This window comes from Oncorhynchus keta, chromosome 20 (genome assembly GCF_023373465.1).
Source record: "Oncorhynchus keta strain PuntledgeMale-10-30-2019 chromosome 20, Oket_V2, whole genome shotgun sequence".
In the NCBI taxonomy this organism is placed as follows: Eukaryota; Metazoa; Chordata; class Actinopteri; order Salmoniformes; family Salmonidae; genus Oncorhynchus; species Oncorhynchus keta.
The window spans coordinates 2,851,646-2,870,586 of NC_068440.1; the positions used below are offsets into that span (position 1 = coordinate 2,851,646).

Here is an 18,941-nt window from a genome sequence, read left to right on the forward strand (position 1 = left end):
ACCATTCGATATTAAACTGATTATGGCAGAAGGCCACATATGGCATTAGTCATGTAAACCCCTTACTCTGGTTATCCTAATCGGTGTAAGGTCAAAATCAAAGTAAGCATACGGCGATTAAAACAACTGGTTTTCTGAGCAATCTTTCAAATTATTAGCGGTGTATTTGATCTGAGCATGTGCCAGCACCGGTAGCGCAAGCCTCCATCTTAAACGCGAGTGAAGTGAGTTGTTAAAAACGGAAAGTATGCATCTTATAAATAGCTTTCACACATAAACTTTATGTGTCCGAACTCAGAATATAATAGTCTTCTCAAAAATAACATGGTTACTGTGGTAGAATGTTTATTTTGATTGGCTATTTTCTGCATTCATCAAAAGTCCCATCAGGTAGCCTGACTTCAGATGTGTCCATGTAAACAGGATCATTAGGGAAATTGGTATTCTTGCAAAGCATGTAAACGTTTTAAGCAAACTACTATATTAACTTGACTATCCACAATAATCATATTATTTTGTGCATGTCACCGCACTTCATGTCTCAATTGTCTCCAATCCTTCTTTAACCTGTCTCCTCCCCTTCATCTACACTGATCTGAAGTGGATTTAACAGGTGACATCAATAAGGGATCAGAGCTTTCACCTGGATTCACCTGGTCAGTCTATGTCATGGAAAGAGCATGTGTTCCTAATGTTTTGTACACAAAGGTTTTGTACACTCAAATTGGATCAGCTTAAAACAAGGCTGTTTTAAGCTGATCCACTTAAGTCAGCACCATGAGACTGCACCATCTATGAGTCAGTCTGAGCGCTCTATTCAATCTGTTTCGCTGAAGTTTGCACTATAGAAAGCTCATTTCCGATTGAGCGGCATAGCGTGAATACAATCTCCTTTAAAGCCGGAACATTGCCTTTAAATGTCAATCACGCTGTAACCCTGAACTTGATACGCTGATATGTATTGTATAGAACCCAAACAAATATTTCCAGTTCTTTCCCAGGGGACTGAATTTCAAGTCACTGGTAAAATGGAAGACTTCAAAGTGTGCACTACAAAGCACAGGACGGTAGTAGGTTCAAAGGTGTTGTCGATTTAAACAACCTAAACAACACCCACCTCAATAGGCCTCAAGTAAAACCCTTCCTTTGGCTCACTAAAGGTTCAAACGCTTTTCTTTTTTCAAGTTTAATTGAGTCTTCCATTGTCATTAACCATATCAAAGAGTACAAACTCACAACCCCGTAGCATTCTCCCCTTGGAGATTTCAGTTTCAGTTATCTATGCAAAGAGCATCTCAAATTTGTATGAATGTGACGTTTATGGTTTAGTCATGCGAGGAGGTGTGTGCACGTCTGCATTACATCCTGTAGTTTTCCTTCAGATTTACAGTGAAACATGACTGAACTGGCTTGGTGCCTCAAGGCCATACAGAGTCAAGTACTTCCTCAATAACCTAAAGTTCACATAAAGCAGCGAAAATAGCCATATTACTTTGTCTGGAGTAACTCAACTCCTCTGCAATATGAGCCTCTCACAGTTTTTTTTTTATTGTATCAAAAATATCCTTCACTTTGAATTACCCCCTGTATATAGCCTCGCAATTGTTTTTTTTACTGCCGATCTTTAATTATTTGTTATTTTATTCTCTTGACTTTTTTTTAAAGGTATTTTCTTAAAACTGCATTGTTGGTGAAGGGCGTGTAAAGTAAGCATTTCACTGTAAGGTCTACAGACCTGTTGTATTCAGCCCATGTGACAAATACAATTTGAGTTGATTCACTAGCAAAAGAGCCTTACAATGGGGACATAAGCTTGATAAACCCTTCACAGCGCTACAAGCCGGAGAAAGGAGAAGCCGAGATCTGTTGAAATCGTTTTCTGTGTGGATAAATGTGTGCTGAGAAACACCTCTGTATAGTGTGCCCCAATTGGCCCAAGACCTGCTTTCCCGTTCCCTGAGCCTAACTTCTGACCATTTAGCATGTATAAAATGACTGGTTCAAACTGACCATGTCATCCACCCTGTTAACGGCTGTTTGCCCTGAACAATATATCAACACTGTAATAATATGTTGGTAATAATGTATAATTGTAGACACGCCTATAACTAACCTCTCTCTTTCAGCTGCAGGTAGCAGTTAAACTGGTCTAGGTATGCGTATCTGTGTGTGATCACAACAGGAACAGTTTTTTTTATGGCTTGGCCGAGAGATGGAAACTAATAGGGGGTAACGTGGCAATGTATGCAGTGCAGAATTAATCATAGAGACTGAGCAGACTACTATACGTTCAGTTGGATGCAACCATATGTAACCGACTGCCCGTGTATACAACTTTAACTGTGTGTAAACTGCCCCTGAATACACAGTATTAACAGTGGATGTGCCACGTGACAAAAAGTGAACCATAAACTATGGTAGCCTAGTGGTTAGAGTGTTGGACTAGTAACCGGAAGGTTGCAAGTTCAAACCCCTGAGCTGACAAGGTACAAATCTGTCATTCTGCCCCTGAACAGGCAGTTAACCCACTGTTCCTAGGCCGTCATTAAAATAAGAATTTGTTCCTAACTGACTTGCCTGGTTAAATAAAGGTAAATGTTTTTTTTTAAATACGCCTCAGAGAGTTTCACAAACTCTTAAGAGGCCAATGAAAAATGTTCAACTTGATCTTACAGTGATATTGATTTCCTGTTCTCAAGAAAGACTGTTGGAATGGTGTGCGTGTGTCTGAGGGAGTGCCTGTATGTGTGAGTGCATTGGTGAGTGTGTCTAGGATATCTGATCAGATATGTGTGTATTTGCTGGTGTGTGTGTGACTGATGGGATCTCCTTGTCCTCCTACTTAAGTGCTTTAGCCACGGCTGAGTAGGCGATGTGTATCTCTGTGTCGTTGGGGCAGGTAGAGGAGAACTCCTCGTGGGCGTACGCAGCATCCAGGTACCGCCACAGGTTGGAGAGAGACTTGGGGATGGAGAAAGTGCGATACTTCAGACACACCACCTTCGGGTTAGACAGAGAGAAACTATTTTTACATCATCCTGTAAAAATAGTTTTTATTCATACATCTCTACATGCATAGTTCTAATGGTGCTTATAGTGTTCATAGTGTAATCTGTACTTTCTGGCTTTTAGCTTCAGTGTGTAAATTCTGCGTCAATATATTTAGTCTGTATATTCTGCTTATTGTCCGTCTGTATATTCTGTTTATTGTGGCAGCACCATTTCACTGAGTCAATTCTTGTACATGCAAATGTATTTGGTGAATAAAAGTGATTCTGAATACACGTGGCCACTGAATAACCAAACAAAAAGTAACATACAAAAAAGCTAAGACAAGAAAGGTAACCGTTATAGCCAATAAATATAATTGTGCGTTTGTAGTCCAAACAATAATGATCAAAAGGCCCATTGGATCTGCCTGAACACTAATGCTAATATATCCTTGTGATCTTACTTTGCAGTTTTCACTGAAGTTATTACTGTACATGTGGGAACATTTAGCAAACAAGTGGTCCACCAACCTCAATTAATACTGATTTGATTATAGACTTCACGCTAGGCCACAAGCAGGGCTTAAACAAAGGATTACCTTGACAATGTTCAGCTTGGGAAGCAAGTTGCAGTCGGCCAGAGTGAGGACCTGCCCATCCAGGAAGGGACGGGAGGAGGAAGTGACATCATCAGCACTATTCTCATCAATCTCGTCAGGAAGTGGGGAGCCAAGGTATTTGTCTAGCTTATTCAGTGCCTTGAGCAAGCCTTTCTCTAGGTCTGACCGTGCAGAGAACACACAAAGTACAACACATGGATTAAGACTGAAACGCGTACATAAACTGTAGTACGAGCAAAGGTAAAGCTCCTCAGTAGTATCAAGCAAGCAAAGCCTTCATTGAGCTCCCTGTGATTAGACTGAAACAAACCTCTGAAAGAAGGAATTGAATGTGCTGCACCATGAAACAATATGACTCATAGAAATATAATTACTATTCTATATATATGGTGCATCCGGAAAGTATTCAGACATACCCGTGGTATACGGCCTGATATACCACGGCTGTCAGCCAATCAGCATTCATGGGTGAACAACCCAGTTTATAAATAAAAAATATTCCTCATCAATCTAAAAACAATACCCCATAATGACCAAGCAAAAACAGGTTTATATAAACATTTGCAAATGTATTAAAAATAAAAAACAGAAATACCTTATTTTACGTAAGTATTCAGACCCTTTTCTATGAGACTCAAAATTGAGCTAAGGTGCATCCTGTTTCCAATGATCATCCTTGAGATGGTTCTACAACTTGATTGGCGTCCACCTGTGGGAAATTCAATTTTTTGGACATGATTTGGAAAGACACACACCTGTCTTTATGAGGTCCCACAGTTGACAGTGCATGTCAGAACAAAAACCAAGTCATGAGGTCGAAGGAATTGTCCATAGAGCTCCGAGACAAGATTATGTCGAGGCACAGATCTGGGGAAGGGTACCAAATAATTTCTGCAGCATTGAAAGTCCCCAAGAACACATTTGCCTCCATCATTCTTAAATGGAAGACGTTTTGAACCACCAAGACTCTTTCTAGAGCTGGCTGCCCAGCCAAACTGAACAATCGGGCGAGAAAGGCTTTGGTCAGGGAGGTCACCAAGAACCCGATGGTCACTCTGACAGAGATCCAGAGTTCCTCTGTGGAGATGGGAGAACCTTCCAGAAGGACAACCATCCCTGCAGCACTTCACCAATCAGAACTTTATGGTAGAGTGGTCAGACGGATGCCACTCCTCAGTAAAAGGCACATGGCGGCCCACTTGGAGATTCTCTGGTCTGATGAATCCAAGATTGAGCTCTTTGGCCTGAATGCCAAGCATCACATCTGGAGGAAACCTGGCACCATACCTGCGGTGAAGCATGCTGTGGGATGTTTACCAGCGACAGGGACTGGGAGACTAGTCAGGATTGAAGTAAAGATGAACGAGCAAAGTACAGGGAGAACATTGATGAAAACCTGCTCCAGAGCGCTCAGGACCTCAGACTGGGGCAAAGGTTCACCTTACAACAGGACAATGACCCTAAGCACACAGCCAAGACAACGTAGGAGTGGCTTCGGGACAAGTCTCTGCATGTCCTTGAGTGACCCAGCCAGAGCCCGGACATGAACCCAATCGTCTGGAGAGACCTGAAAATAGCTGTGCAGCAACGCTTACCATTCAACCTCACAGTTTTGAGAGGATATGCAGAGAAGAATGGGAGAAACTCCTCAAATACAGGTGTGCCAAGCTTGTAGCGTCATACCCAAGAAGACTTGAGGCTGATATTGCTGCCAAAGGTGCTTCAACAAAGTCCTGAGTAAAGAGTCTGAATACTTATGTGAATGGAATACTTACATTTTTCACGTTTCTAAAAACCTGTGTTTGCTTTGTCATTATGGGGTATTGTGCGTAGATTGACGAGGGGGAAAAACAATTGGATACATTTTAGAATAAGGCAGTAACGTAACAAAATGTGGAAAAAGTCAAGGGGTCTGAATACTGTCCAAATGCCCTGTATGCTAATGTCATTACAACATTATTTGAATCAAAACAAAATACATAGTTTAAAGGATTTGAGGCACAGTTGTAAATTGTTGAACTAGAGTCATTTAAAATGTCCTTTTGAATCTTTGCACATGACAATTGCTCATCTGAGTAGAGCGTGAAAGAGCTGCTAAAAATACAAGACAACATGCGACCGCTTTGTGAAGAGACGCCAAGCTCAGAGCATAATGCCATTAACAAAGACATTCCCTGCTGTTTTGGAAAACAGAGACAGATTGTGGGAGCTTCATGCAGGTGCTTGTGACGATACCAGTATTGCAATATTTTTTTCCATGGAAAAAATGAAAACACGAAGCAGGCCAAACTCTTTGGTCATTTAAAAACCTGATGTACAGTATATAAAATGTTGTATGCTATAGCTTGGAAAACAAATCAGTGTGTCTCTCGATGACAACATAATGATGTTTGTTTACAATATTAGGGTTCCGAAATAAGTTACATCCGTTTTGTTTCCTTGCCACAATCGTGGTACTGGTATCGTCCCGGCCCTAGTGCTTGCTAGCATGCAACAATGTTGTTGTACATGAAGGGTCGGGCTCAGTTCATCCTGATTTGTCATTGTCACTCACTGTCATTGAGCTGGGGGTTTGAATTCTTGATGTAGGCTGAGAACTTGGAGAACACGTCTAGGCCGGCTGTGTTAGACTCAGGGTTCCTGGAAGCCAGGCGGGGGTATCTGTGGGAGGGGGTTGGGGAGGCATAAAACATGTCAGTCAGTGAGGTATCTCGAGGAAAACATATTCTCTTCCAGAGAGGAACATAAATACGAATGTTAAAAATATAAAGTATCAAAAGCCTTCATGCATGTACATAAACGATCAACATACTCGACAGAGGCAAACAACAGATACAAATGATTCTTCAACACAACAACGGCACATGTAACATAGACGTGGAAGGGTATGAAACTTTGCTTGATACACAGTAGCAACATAACTGTCTGATGGTATGATCAGAGGATGGATAGAAGGATAAAATGATGGAAGGAGTGATTACTTTGGAGGGGACAGGTTCTCCTCCAGGAACTCTTCTATCTTGTTGGTGTCGGTTTTCACCTCCGTCCCGTAGAGCAGGAAGGGGGGCTGAGCACCAGGGGCCAGGTCCTTAAGGATCTCTGGTTTCCTATCAAGAGACAGAAAATGACAGAGGAACAAACAGGAATGCTCTCTTGTTACTTTTGTTGCTTATTTTCTTGTATTTTTCCTAAAACTGCATTGTCGGTCAAGGTCTTGTAAGTAAGCATTTCACTGTAAGGTCTACTACACCTGTTGTATTTGGCGTTTGTGACAAATCAAATTTGATTTGCAACAATGACAGAATTACAGGGAGTGAGAAAGAGGTAGAAGGTAGAGACATATGAGCGTATGTGAATGTGAAAAATGTATACGTTTGTGACAGAAAAAAAAGATTTAAGTCTTACTATGCTGAACAAAAATATAAAACACAACATGCAACAATGACAAAGATTTTACTGAGTTACAGTTCATATAAGGAAATCAGTCAAATGAAATAAATTCATTAGGCCCTAATCTATGGATTTCACATGACTGGGCAGCGGTGCAGCCACCCCCTGGGGAGCCAGGCCCATCCAATCAGAATGAGTTTTTCCCCACAAAAGTTTTTTTTATTGCAGTCAGAAATACTCCTCAGCCCCCCGTCACAAGGTGCACCTGTGTAATGATCATGTTGTTCAACCAGCTTCTTGATATGCCACACCTGTCAGGTGGATGGATTATATCGGCAAAGGAGAAATGCTCATTAATAGGGATTTAAACAAATTTGTGCATAAAATGTTAAAGAAAATGAGCTTTTTGTGCGTATGGAACATTCCCCGATTTTTTATTTCAGCTCATGAAACATGGGACCAACATGTTACATGTTGCGTTTATACTTCTGTTCAGTGTACAATGGGTTCAAGGGTACAAGACGGTGTATAAAGACAGATAGTAGCTTAGACATGTGCAAATGTAATATCAATGTATATGTAACATAAATACAGATTGATAGGCATTAGACCTCTTCATGTCCACGGTGGTGACGTTGAAAGTGACTCCTTTGAGCCACAGCACCATGAAGAGGCGCTGGGAGAATGGACAGTTGCCAATGCTCTGGCCATCACTGCCTGCCTAGAATGGGGTATAAGTCCTTATATTATGGTCATTCTTCCAAACAAGAATACAGAAGATCAATAGGGGAAATCAAACAGGGAACACATGGTTTTAGATGAATTCTAAACATAAATATTGCCCACATAAGCAAAATAATTTTGAAATGTACTTGGCTTCGATGTAACATGTAAAGTGAGTGAGAATGGAATTGACAATAATGTGTGTAGTTCAAATGTCTTCATAGAAGGAATTAAACGGTTTTACTCAAATATACAATGCAATGTGTGAAAGAGTAGGGACTGTGGGTCTCTTGAAATTAGAATGGTGGGGAAATGGACAAGTCAGCATTTTAAGCTGCTACCAGAAGAACATCTTTTATACATGAACAAAACAAATTTACACATCTACATATTCACACAGAGAAATCATTATAGGCCATGAAGGACCATGAGAGCAGGAAAAACAATTTTTATATTGGATCATTTCCTCCGAATGACCACACCCCTGGGCTGCTCTGGCCAGTATGTATTATCTTAATGTACATTTAATAAGATTAGTACATTTTCTGGCCATTCAATTGAAGTGCCAAATGGAGTGCAGCAATAGGCATAGCTTCTGTTAATAAATATCCTAATGTTATTCCATCTTGTTAAATATAGGCTATTGCCTACTATGAAAGCCATTAGGCCTTCTCTAGGCATTCAGTCTTTGAACAAATTCCGCGAAGGACCAGTGACAACAGTTGACTTTACTCACCGATAGGTAATCTTGTTTTAGAAATGCTTGGGCCATTTTATGATGTTTCAGTAAAATAGATGACACTGTAGGTAGGCTACCACATAGTGACATGTTGATAGCGTAATGTAATGGTGCATTGTTTACAAAGTAACTTGTCCAACGTATGATTATGCATGTCAGAGCAAGATGGATTTGATGACGTCGCTTACCTTCACAAAAAGTTCAACTTGAAGTCTATTTTCGTCACTCATCTTTTTGTTTCAAGTGTTGCCGCTGGAACTGGGAGACCTAAATGTGACACAGGGCAGTTTAGTTTTGGGAGGGGAAACAACTGTCAATGTGCAGTATTACACACATTTTTTTATAGGCCTATTCGGTTAATTTCAACAATACACAGCAACCCGAATGTCGACCAAGGGCTTGACCGCACCATCTGCTATGACAAGACATATTCTGTAGTTTATATAAACGAATACAAAACAAACATCCGAAAATAAGGTCTTACTGTAAACCGTTATGACTTAATAGCAACCTTCCAAGAGATTTGGTTGAGTGAGAATGTAGTCTAAATTGTAACAAATTAATGATTTCCTTACCTCGCTCAAGTTCTGTGTGGGACTTGCAGTAAACGTCTTGTCAGTTTCCCCTCCCTCTGTGTCGCTCGCTACACACGCATTCCTCCATTTCCTGATGGTGGAAGCCAACACTCAACTAGCAACGAGTGATGTTAACCTAGCCGACTCAACTCCACCGATTGTGTGTGTACGTGAGAGAGATGTGGAAAAGAGAGGGGCGAAGAAGGGAAGGTGTAATTACATGTTCCCAACTATTCCGTTAGTCTATAGTAGGTCATCTATGCAATTTGGGTTATGAAATCAAAAAGAAGCCTACACAACGTGGAAGGAATTGCACCTGTACTAGCCCAAAGACCGGCAGACCGCGATATTATGAATATATTTAAATGTCGGTTGTCTGCTCATCGGGCCAGGCACTCAAGCGTCAGTGATAAGCTTATGTAACAGACCTTTGAAGGTGTTGTGTGACACTTAATCAGGTGTTCTGGTGTATTCTTTTTCTGAAATGTGTCATTATGTAGGTAGACAATTATCTACATATTTTAATATTGGACTAATTCCATTTCCTGGAATATTGTGATATCATGACACTTGGGTGGGTTTATTCACGTTGATATGCTCTGTGCCAGAAGGGTATAAAACACAAGCTACTATAAATAATACCATTGTTATTCCATGATGTGTACATACAATTACATTCATCAGGGGAAACAGATGATATGTTTAAATCTGGCCTTTGGGATCAATGAGAGGTGCGTATATATATTGACGTGCTTATATTTAAATATGCATATGTAGGTGTTTGGTGTGGTAGAACCACACTGAATCTGAAATCAAACCCACCAGTCATCTAATTTAAGTACTATTTTCTGGACATTTGACAGCATCGGGCCGAGTCGTCGATTCACCAATGTGCTTTCGTCTCTCTCATGCACTTGATGGCGCTATTGGTTTGAAAGTGAGTTGCTGGGAAACCGGGTGGAGAAGGATTCCATCAGCCTGTCTGCCAGCTGAGTTCGGCTGCCTATGGTGTCAGGGTGGAATCTCCTACTGTAGAAGACACATAAACGTAGGCTAATGTGAATAGACACCCAAATGATGCACACTGACACTAGCTTGATGTCCACACACCGGCTCAACCCTTACCTGAGCCATAGCCTAACCCTAACCCTAGATGTATAAGTTTGTCTTGAATTTATTTGACCATAAATCTTTTACAGTTACAGTTTCTTATGTTTGACAGATTGGCAGCCTCCTAACTAAAGCAGTATTTGTTCAACTTATTATCATGCAAACATCCATTATTGTTTCAGAATTTTGTCCAAACAGTACATTCTCAATGAAAATGTCTGAATATAAAAGTGTAGAGGACATTATTTTGTCAAACAATGAAAAACAGCACCTTTTTTCCCCCCGTTTTGTGACACAACTTAATTCCTTTATTATTCAGAATAATATTACAGCATTGGTATGTGTGTTCAGTAGAGTAGTGGAAGTAGAGTAGTGCACTTCAAGTTGTTGCGTATCATAGTTGCAAGTATTATTCAGTTGATAAATGTTATTAAAATAGATGAGGAGTTTAAGAACAATTCTGAGCTCACTGTTGCCAAACCTAGTTAATAGAGGATGGAGACAAAGTAGTCTGAAACCGGTTTAAACAGTGTGAACAGAAGTGTAACAGGTTTAAACAATACTGTGAACAGAAGTCATTGTTTGTCCAGTCTAAACACCCCAGGCCACCAGGGCGGCGCTGAGTGCCACAGTCACAGAGACCTGGACGGAGCTGGCCCCGTTACACAGGTCTTTCTGGCAGCATGAGGAGCTGCTCGTGACACCAGCACTAAAGATGGTTGCAGTGATGGTCTTGCCACACAGGTCTGAGTCCAGACAACCACGGGTGTGGAGTGTCAGAAACCCAGTGGCATTGAATTCTAGATGGAATGAGATTTAGAACAAAACGTTAGGAAAACATGCTCTTTCCATGACACAGACTGACCTGGTGAATCCAGATGAAGGCTATGATCCCTTATTCAGGTCATTTGTTAAATCCACTTCAATCAGTATAGATGAAGGGGAGGACTCAATTGCACTGATACAATTGAGACATGGATTGCGTATGTGTGCCATTTAGAGGGCAAGACAAAAGATTTAAGTGCCTTTTAACAGGGTATGATAGTAGGTGCCAGGCACGCTAGTTTGAGTGTGTCAAGAAATGCAACGCTGCTGGATTTTTCATGCTCAACAGTTTCCTGTGTGTATCAAGAATGATCTACCCCCCAAAGGACATCCAGCCAACTTGACACAATTGTGGGAAGCATTAGAGTCAACATGGGCCAGCATCCCTTTGGAAAGCTTTCGACACCTTATAGAGTCCATGCCCGGAAGAATTGAGGCTGTCCTGAGGGTAAAAGTGGTTGCAACTCAATATTATGAAGGCGTCCCTAATGTTTTGTACACTCAGTGAATGCTAATTCATTGCATATTCACAAGTCTTTATGTACAGGTTTCCTTACTTGCTTCTCCGGTGAAGCAGTTGAGAGTGGAGTTGTCACACACTATGTTTGTGGGAAAGAAACATGTCCCAAAGACCCCCACATTGCACTGCTTACAGGTCAAGGACTGGGCTGTGGAACATGGAGGAGAGGCAAGAGAAGTGGATGAATCATGTGCAGTTCAACACAATACAACACGACACAAACAATGATACAGTAGGTAGATAGGAGCACCTGAACGTCATGAGTGGCATCAGGTGGAAGAATGAAAGAACACAGATTGATGTCATACCTATAACTCACCCAGCAATTCACAATAAAATGCTGAAACGTACATGTTTAGAAATTCACAGTATGTATTGGTATCAGGTATATATATATATATATATATATATATATATATATATGAAAATGAATGGTTGATTGTATACTGTGTAAATTGATGTTGTACACACAATGCAGCCCTGAAACTAGAAGTGTGCTTAGTGGCTTGTCTTATCTACAAGTTTGCCAGTAAAATGTGGTTCAGTCATTACAATAGAGTCAATATCCTCTTATTATTGAAGGTACTGCTACCACAGGAGACTAAACTTGTCATACAGTATAAGAATGGCCTCGGTGCCCATGGAAAATACGCATCATTATTACTGGTAATCAGACTAAAACAATAGAAAGCACTCTCAGGTTCTTCAAACTCCTTTGTTCTGTACAGAATATGTGGCATGCATCCCACAGATGTCTACCATCATATCATATTACACTTTTATAACCTTAGAAAATAAAAGCACCTAGTACAGGATTTGCGAAAAACCTAAACTAATCAAATCACAACCTATTACTGTATCTGTCTTTGAATATTGCCATAGGAACAGAAGAAGCTGATATGACTTACCCACTGCTATGAAGACCACCAGGACAGTCAGCACAATCAAAATATTACTCTTCATCTTCTTGCAGGAGGGTAGTGTTTGTTGTTGTCAATAGGAGGCCTATTCTCAGAATCTATTCACTTCATAGAGACGGGAAAGAACACTAATCAAATGAATGGGGAAACATCCAGTTTCCTGCTAAAGGTGTGATGCAGATGGAGACTAGAATGAAGTATAGCAGGTTTTATTGTCTTCCATGAGTGTGCTGAGAGGACATTTGTCTGAAATGAAGTCTGGAATGCAGACAGTATCTTATCATTTACATCACATTGAAATGCTCAGTCAAAAAGTTAAGTTGGCGTCTTGATTCGAATGATTTGCTCCAGCCTTTCACACACACACAAAAATACACCATGTAGTGTCTCGTAGTAGCAAATATTTTCGAAAGTGTATTCAGTATGATTACTTGTTGCACATAGAATACATAGAAAGGTTATCTCTATAAAAGAGCAACATGCTCAATGGGGAAACTCACTACGTATGATAATGGTCAGTAATAGTGACATGGTTGAGAAGTTATTCCATTAAAAAGTGAATAGTGACTCTGACTCTGTTCCAAATGTGAATGCAGTAAAGTACATACATTGATTAACTGTTCATACAGATGCTGCAGTAGGATGTTGAGTATTCTAGGCCCTAGAAGTAAAACCAGTTTGAATTGGTACTTGGAACTAAAGCTTAGAGTGAAACTAGTCTGAATAAACATTGTAGTCTTTTCCAGAATAAACCATTTTCAATGTGTTGTGTATCTAAGAACTACAACCGACAATAACATCATTCAATGGAAACCTGGAAACCTATGGAGGAGGTGTCCTTATTGTGAATAGTTTGTCGAGGTCGAAGGCCAGATGGCCACCAGGGTGGCACCAGGGGCCACGGTGAGAGTTAGTTGGATGGCTCCGGCAGCCTGCCACGTTGCTCGGGTTGGTGCTGCAGCAGGTTTGTGAGATGGTGTAGCCGGCTCCTAGATGCTAGCAGTGAATGTGGTGTTACAGGAAGCTGTGGCCATGCAGCCCTTGCACGTGATGTTCAGGATGCTACTGATGTTGAACAATAAATGAAGAAGGAATAAAGCAGGAGCAATTGTAAATACAGGTATTTTTTGTTTGGCGTGCACTTTATTTAACAGTACACAAATTGCTAGGTTAACTGAGAAATGACACAGTAATTATCAAAAAATGACACTTACATAAGCTAAGAATTATTTTTCTTATTTTTATTGTAGCCTTCTACTTGGATGAAACCACAGGGTCAGTACCTGCTTGTCCGCTCTAGCAGTTGGGCTCTGAGGTGCTACATGTTGTATTTGTACCAAACAGACAAAGGCTGGTGATCCCCATAGAACATGTGTTACGATGCAGAGACTCTGCTGTGAGATGGATGGATGAGAAAGATGGTGAGAAGGAGAACAAAAGGAGAGAAACAAATAAGATTGCTGTCATCATGACGCAACCACCAAAAACTATCTCATTGTAATGGCTGGAATGGAATGAATGGAACGCTATCAAACAAATAAGGAAACCATGTTTGACACCGTTCCAATAATTCCATTCCAGCCATTACAATGAGCCTGTCCTCCTATAGGTCCTCCCACCATCTCCACTAATCTATGCCTACCTGCACTCACCAGCGCTGTCTAGTCTGCCTCATTAATTACTGTTGTTGTTTACGTTCTGTCGCATAATTCAACAGGTGTGTCAATAGCAGGATAGTTTCAGATTAAAAATCAATAGACTTGGCTATAAAAATAACACCTATCTATACATACTTTACATTGTCTGCGAGATCAGACATAGTATTACTATCATCCGAATGTTCATTTTCGGAAGTTGCTTTCATTTCAGAGCATAATTTGTAAACATTTCAACTGCATTTAATTATTACTTTTTTTTCAATTCTACAAAAAATGCACACCCATCCAAATGATGTCTTTCTTCTCTTTCTTGTGATGTACAGTGCCTTCGGAAAGTATTCAGACCCCTTTACCCTTTCCACAGTTTGTTACATTACAGCCTTTTTCTAAAATGGATTAAATATTTTTTTTAATCAGCAATCTATACACAATTCCCCAAAATGACAAATCGAAAAACAGGTTTTTAAAAATTGTTGCATATTTAGTAAAATTAATAACCTAAATACTTTATTTACATAAGTATTCAGACCCTTTGCTATGAGACTCGAAATTGAGCTCAGGTGCATCCTGTTTCCATTGATCATCCTTGAGATATTTCTACAACTTGATTGGAGTCCACCTGTGGTAAATTCAATTGATTGGACATGATTTGGAAAGGCACACACCTGTCTATATAAGGCCCCACAGTTGACTGTGCATGTCAGAGCAAAAACCAAGCCATGAGGTCAAAGGAATTGTCCGCAGAGCTCTGAGACAGAATTGTGTTGATGCACATATCTGGGGAAGGTTACCAAAACGTATCGGCAGCATTGAAGGTCCCCAAGAACACAGTGGCCTCCATCATTCTTAAATTAAAGAAGTTTCCAACCACCAAGACTTTTCCTAGAGCTGGCCGCCCGGCCAAACTGACCATTCTGGGGAGAAGGGCCTTGGTCAGGGAGGTGATCCTGATGGTCACTCTGACAGAGCTCTAGAGTTCCTCTGTGGAGATGGGAGAACCTTCCAGCAGGACAACTACCTCTGCAACACTCCACCAATCAGGCCTTTATGGTAGAGTGGTCAGACGGTAGAGTGGCCACTCCTCAATACAAGGCACATGACAGCCCGCTTGGAGTATGCCAAAAGGCACCTAAAGACTCTCAGAAACAAGATTCTCTGGTTTGATGAGACCAAGATGGAACTTTTTGGCCTGAATTCCAAGCGTCACGTCTGAAGGAAACCTGGCACCATCCCTATGGTGAAGCATTGTGGTGGCAGCATCATGCTGTGGGGATGTTTTTCAGTGGCAGGGACTGGGAGACTAGTCAGGACAGAGGCAAGTATGAACGGAGCAAAGTACAGAGAGATCTTTGAAGAAAACCTGCTCCAGAGTGCTCAGGACCTCAGACTGGGGCGAAGGTTCACCTGGCTTCGTGATAATGCTCTGAATGTCCTTGAGTGTCCCAGACAGAGCCCGGACTTGAACTCGATCGAACATCTCTGGAGAGACCTGAAAATAGCTGTGCGGCGACATTCCCCGTCCAACCTGATAGAGGTTGAGAGGATCTGCAAAGAAGAATGGGAGAAACTCCCCAAATGCAGGTGTGCAAAGCTTCTAGCATCATACCCAAGAGGACTCAATACTGTAATTGCTGCCAAAGGTGCTTCAAATAGGTACTGAGAAAAGGGTCTGAATACTTATGTAAATGCAATATTTACGTTTTTTATTTGTAAAAATTAGCAAACATTTCTAAGAACCTGTTTTTGCTTCGTCATTATGGGGTATTGTGTGTAGATTGATGAGGGGAAAAAACCATTTTAATCCATTTTAGAATAAGGCTGTAACTGTAACGTAACTAAAAGGTCAAGGGGTCTAAATACTTTCCGAAGACACTGTAAGTGTCAAGACAATGCGTTTACTCCGAGACAAAGTTTTAGCGTTCTTATAGATGCCACGGAAAGACAATGCACTCAATTGAGCCCATTTCAGCCATTACTCCGGGGTGTGATACAAGCATTTCCATAGTCGTAACGTTAACAAGAAAAAAACGTCAGGCCCAACAGACCCGGCTCCAGGATGAGATGCGTGAGGGGACATTTCAAATCCATGGGGGGGGCACAACTAGTCTTGCTTTAAAGCTTTAATAATGTAAGGTAGATTGGTCCTACTACTGTGTGTCAATTTGCTAAATTTCCACACACTATTCATTACAAAACTTTACAAAAATGTATCTGAAATTTAGCTGTACACATCAACAACCATGGCTTTATATAATAACAGAAATATATACACCCCACTACAACATGTGTATCCAAAATGCAGCCTGTAGCCATAGCTGCCATTGGTCTATTTTTTTATTTCACCTATACTTAACCAGGTTGACCAGTTGAGAATAAGTTCTCATTTACAACTGCGACCTGATAAAGCTAAGCAGTGCGACACACACAACACAGAGTTGCACATGGAATAAACAAATGTACAGTCAACAACACAATAGAAAAGTCTATATACAGCGTTTGTGCAAATGAAGTAGATTAGGGAGGTAAGGCAATAAATGGGCCATAGTGGCAAAATAATGACAATTTCGCAATTAAACACTGGAGTGGTAGATGTGCAGAAGATGAATGTGCAAGTAGAGATACTTGGGGTGCAAAGGAGCAAAAAAGAAAAGCAATATGGGGGTGAGGTAGTTGGATGGGCTATATACAGATGGGCTATGTACAGGTGCAATGATCTGTAAGCTGCTCTGACAGCTGGTGCTTAAAGTTAGTGAGGGAGATATGAGTCTCCAGCTTCAGTGATTTTTGCAATTTACTCCAGTCATTGGCAGCAGAGAACTGGAAGGAAAGGCGGCCAAAGGACGAGATGGCTTTGGGGGTGACCAGCGAAATATACATGCTGGAGCGCGTGCTACGGGTGGGTGCTGCTATGGTAACCAGTGAGCTGAGATAAGGCGGAGCTTTACCTTGCAAAGACTTATAGATGACCTGGGGCCAGTGGGTTTGGCGACGAATATGTAGCGAGGGCCAGCCAACGAGAGCATACAGGTCGCAGTGGTGGGAAGTATATGGGGCTTTGGTGTCAAAACGGTTGGCACTGTGATAGACTGCATCCAATTTTCTGAGTAGAGTGTCAGGGGTTATTTTGTAAATGACACCGCCGAAGTCAAGGATTGGTAGGATAGTCAGTTTTACGAGGGTATGTTTGGCAGCATGAGTGAAGGAGGCTTTGTTGCGAAATAGGAAGCTCATTTTAGATTTCATTTAGGATTGAAGATGCTTAATGTGAGTCTGGAAGGACACCTAGGTATTTGTAGTTGTCCACATATTCAGAACCGTCCAGAGTCGTGATGCTAGATGTGCGGGCAGCTGCGGGCAGCGATCGGTTGAAGAGCATGCATTTAGTTTTACTTGCATTTGCACAGAAGGAGAGTTGTATTGCATTGAAGCTCGTCTGGAGGTTTGTTAACACAGTGTCCAGAGAAGGGCCAGAAGTACACAGAATGGTGTCATCTGCTTAGAAGTGGATCAGAGAATCACCAGCAGCAAGAGCGACATCATTGATGTATACAGAGAAAAGAGGCGGCCCAAGAATTGAACCCTGTGGCACCCCCATAGAGACTGCCAGAGGTCCGGACAACAGGCCTTCCAATTTGACACACTGAACTCTGTCTGAGAAGTAGTTGGTGAACCAGGCGAAGCAGTCATTTGAGAAACCAAGGCTGTTGAGTCTGCTTATAAGTATGCGGTGATTGACAGAGTCGAAAGCCTTGGCCAGGTCGATGAAGACGGCTGCACAGTATTGTCTTATATCAATGGCGGTCATGATATTGTTTAAGACCTTGAGCATGGCTGAGGTGCACCCGTGACCAGCTCGGAAATCAGATTGCATAGCGGAGAAGGTATGGTGAGATTCGAAATGGTCGGTGATCTGCGAAGCAGTCATTTGAGAAACCAAGGCTGTTGAGTCTGCTTATAAGTATGCAGTGATTGACAGAGTCGAAAGCCTTGGCCAGGTCGATGAAGACGGCTGCACAGTATTGTCTTATATCAATGGCGGTCATGATATTGTTTAAGACCTTGAGCATGGCTGAGGTGCACCCGTGACCAGCTCGGAAATCAGATTGCATAGCGGAGAAGGTATGGTGAGATTCGAAATGGTCGGTGATCTGTTTGTTAACTTTGCTTTCAAAGACATTGGAAAGGAAGGGTAGGATAGATATAGGTCTGTAACACTTTGGGTCTATAGTGTCTCCCCCTTTGAAGAGGGGAATGATCATGGCAGCTTTCCAATCTTTGGGGATCTCAGACGATACGAAAGAGAGGTTGAACAGGCTAGTAATAGGGGTTGCAACAATTGTGGAGGATCATTTTAGAAAGAGAGGGTCCAGATTGTCTAGCCCGGCTGATTTGTAGGGGTCCAGATTTTGCAGCTCTTTCAGACCATCAGCTATGTGGATTTGGATGAAGGAGAAATGGAGGAGGCTTGGGCAAGTTGCTTTTGGTGGGTACAGAGCTGTTGACCGGGGTAGGGGTAGCCAGGTGGAAAGTGTTTAAATAACTCTTTTATAAGTCTCAGTCACAAATGACAGCTACAATAATGGTGAACAACGTGAAAGAGAGGCTTGTATAATCATGACTCTTTCAAGTTTACAGTTCATCGTTTGCCAGTATTGTGCAGAAAATCTCCCCCCAATTCTCCAGGGGAGAATTTTGGCAGGCAAGAAAATGGCCTTGCCGAACCCCCCCCCCTTCTAATTTCCTTAATTTTGTGGCTAGAGTCAATAGTTATAGTATGTGTCTTATATTAAACAGAGGAGGGAGTAAAATGTAGTCAAGATATAAACATTTCAGAACAACTACTCGTCGAATAAGACATGGGAGAGATGACA

General features: G+C 41.4%; 2 protein-coding genes across 3 annotated transcripts; both read right to left on the reverse strand.

The window, feature by feature from the left end:
* Positions 1 to 328: 328 nt before the first annotated feature.
* LOC118399152 (chloride intracellular channel protein 1-like) lies at positions 329 to 9,428 on the reverse strand. Of its 2 annotated transcripts, none has more exons than XM_035794979.2 (7): positions 9,038 to 9,428; positions 8,651 to 8,729; positions 7,612 to 7,721; positions 6,592 to 6,717; positions 6,165 to 6,271; positions 3,590 to 3,640; positions 329 to 3,000 (listed from the first exon to the last, which is right to left on the reverse strand). In XM_035794979.2, exons 2-7 carry the CDS (start codon positions 8,690 to 8,692, stop codon positions 2,852 to 2,854), a joined length of 585 nt encoding a protein of 194 aa, XP_035650872.1. In that variant the 5' UTR covers positions 8,693 to 8,729; positions 9,038 to 9,428; the 3' UTR covers positions 329 to 2,851. The 2 variants fall into 2 exon arrangements, with proteins under 2 accessions (XP_035650872.1, XP_035650870.1); XM_035794977.2 differs by having other exon boundaries at positions 3,590 to 3,771; positions 9,038 to 9,424.
* A 1,004-nt stretch (positions 9,429 to 10,432) lies between these two features.
* Positions 10,433 to 12,591, reverse strand: LOC118399153 (ly-6/neurotoxin-like protein 1). Its single transcript, XM_035794980.2, has 3 exons — positions 12,401 to 12,591; positions 11,530 to 11,640; positions 10,433 to 10,947 (listed from the first exon to the last, which is right to left on the reverse strand). The coding sequence occupies exons 1-3, from the start codon at positions 12,453 to 12,455 to the stop codon at positions 10,739 to 10,741; spliced, it is 375 nt and encodes a 124-aa protein (XP_035650873.1). The 5' UTR covers positions 12,456 to 12,591; the 3' UTR covers positions 10,433 to 10,738.
* Between the last annotated feature and the right edge of the window lie 6,350 nt (positions 12,592 to 18,941).

Excerpts from the sequence above, each read along its gene's own strand:
- LOC118399152 (XM_035794977.2), bottom strand. The coding sequence starts at position 8,692 with ATGAGTGACGAAAATAGACTTCAAGTTGAACTTTTTGTGAAG. Across the intron at positions 7,722-8,650 it reads AAGTTGAACTTTTTGTGAAG|GCAGGCAGTGATGGCCAGAG; the intron begins GTAAGCGACGTC and ends ACCCCATTCTAG. Across the intron at positions 6,718-7,611 it reads ACCACCGTGGACATGAAGAG|GAAACCAGAGATCCTTAAGG; the intron begins GTCTAATGCCTA and ends GTCTCTTGATAG.
- LOC118399153 (XM_035794980.2), bottom strand. The coding sequence starts at position 12,455 with ATGAAGAGTAATATTTTGATTGTGCTGACTGTCCTGGTGGTCTTCATA. Across the intron at positions 11,641-12,400 it reads GGTGGTCTTCATAGCAGTGG|CCCAGTCCTTGACCTGTAAG; the intron begins GTAAGTCATATC and ends CATGTTCCACAG. Across the intron at positions 10,948-11,529 it reads CTGCTTCACCGGAGAAGCAA|AATTCAATGCCACTGGGTTT; the intron begins GTAAGGAAACCT and ends CATTCCATCTAG.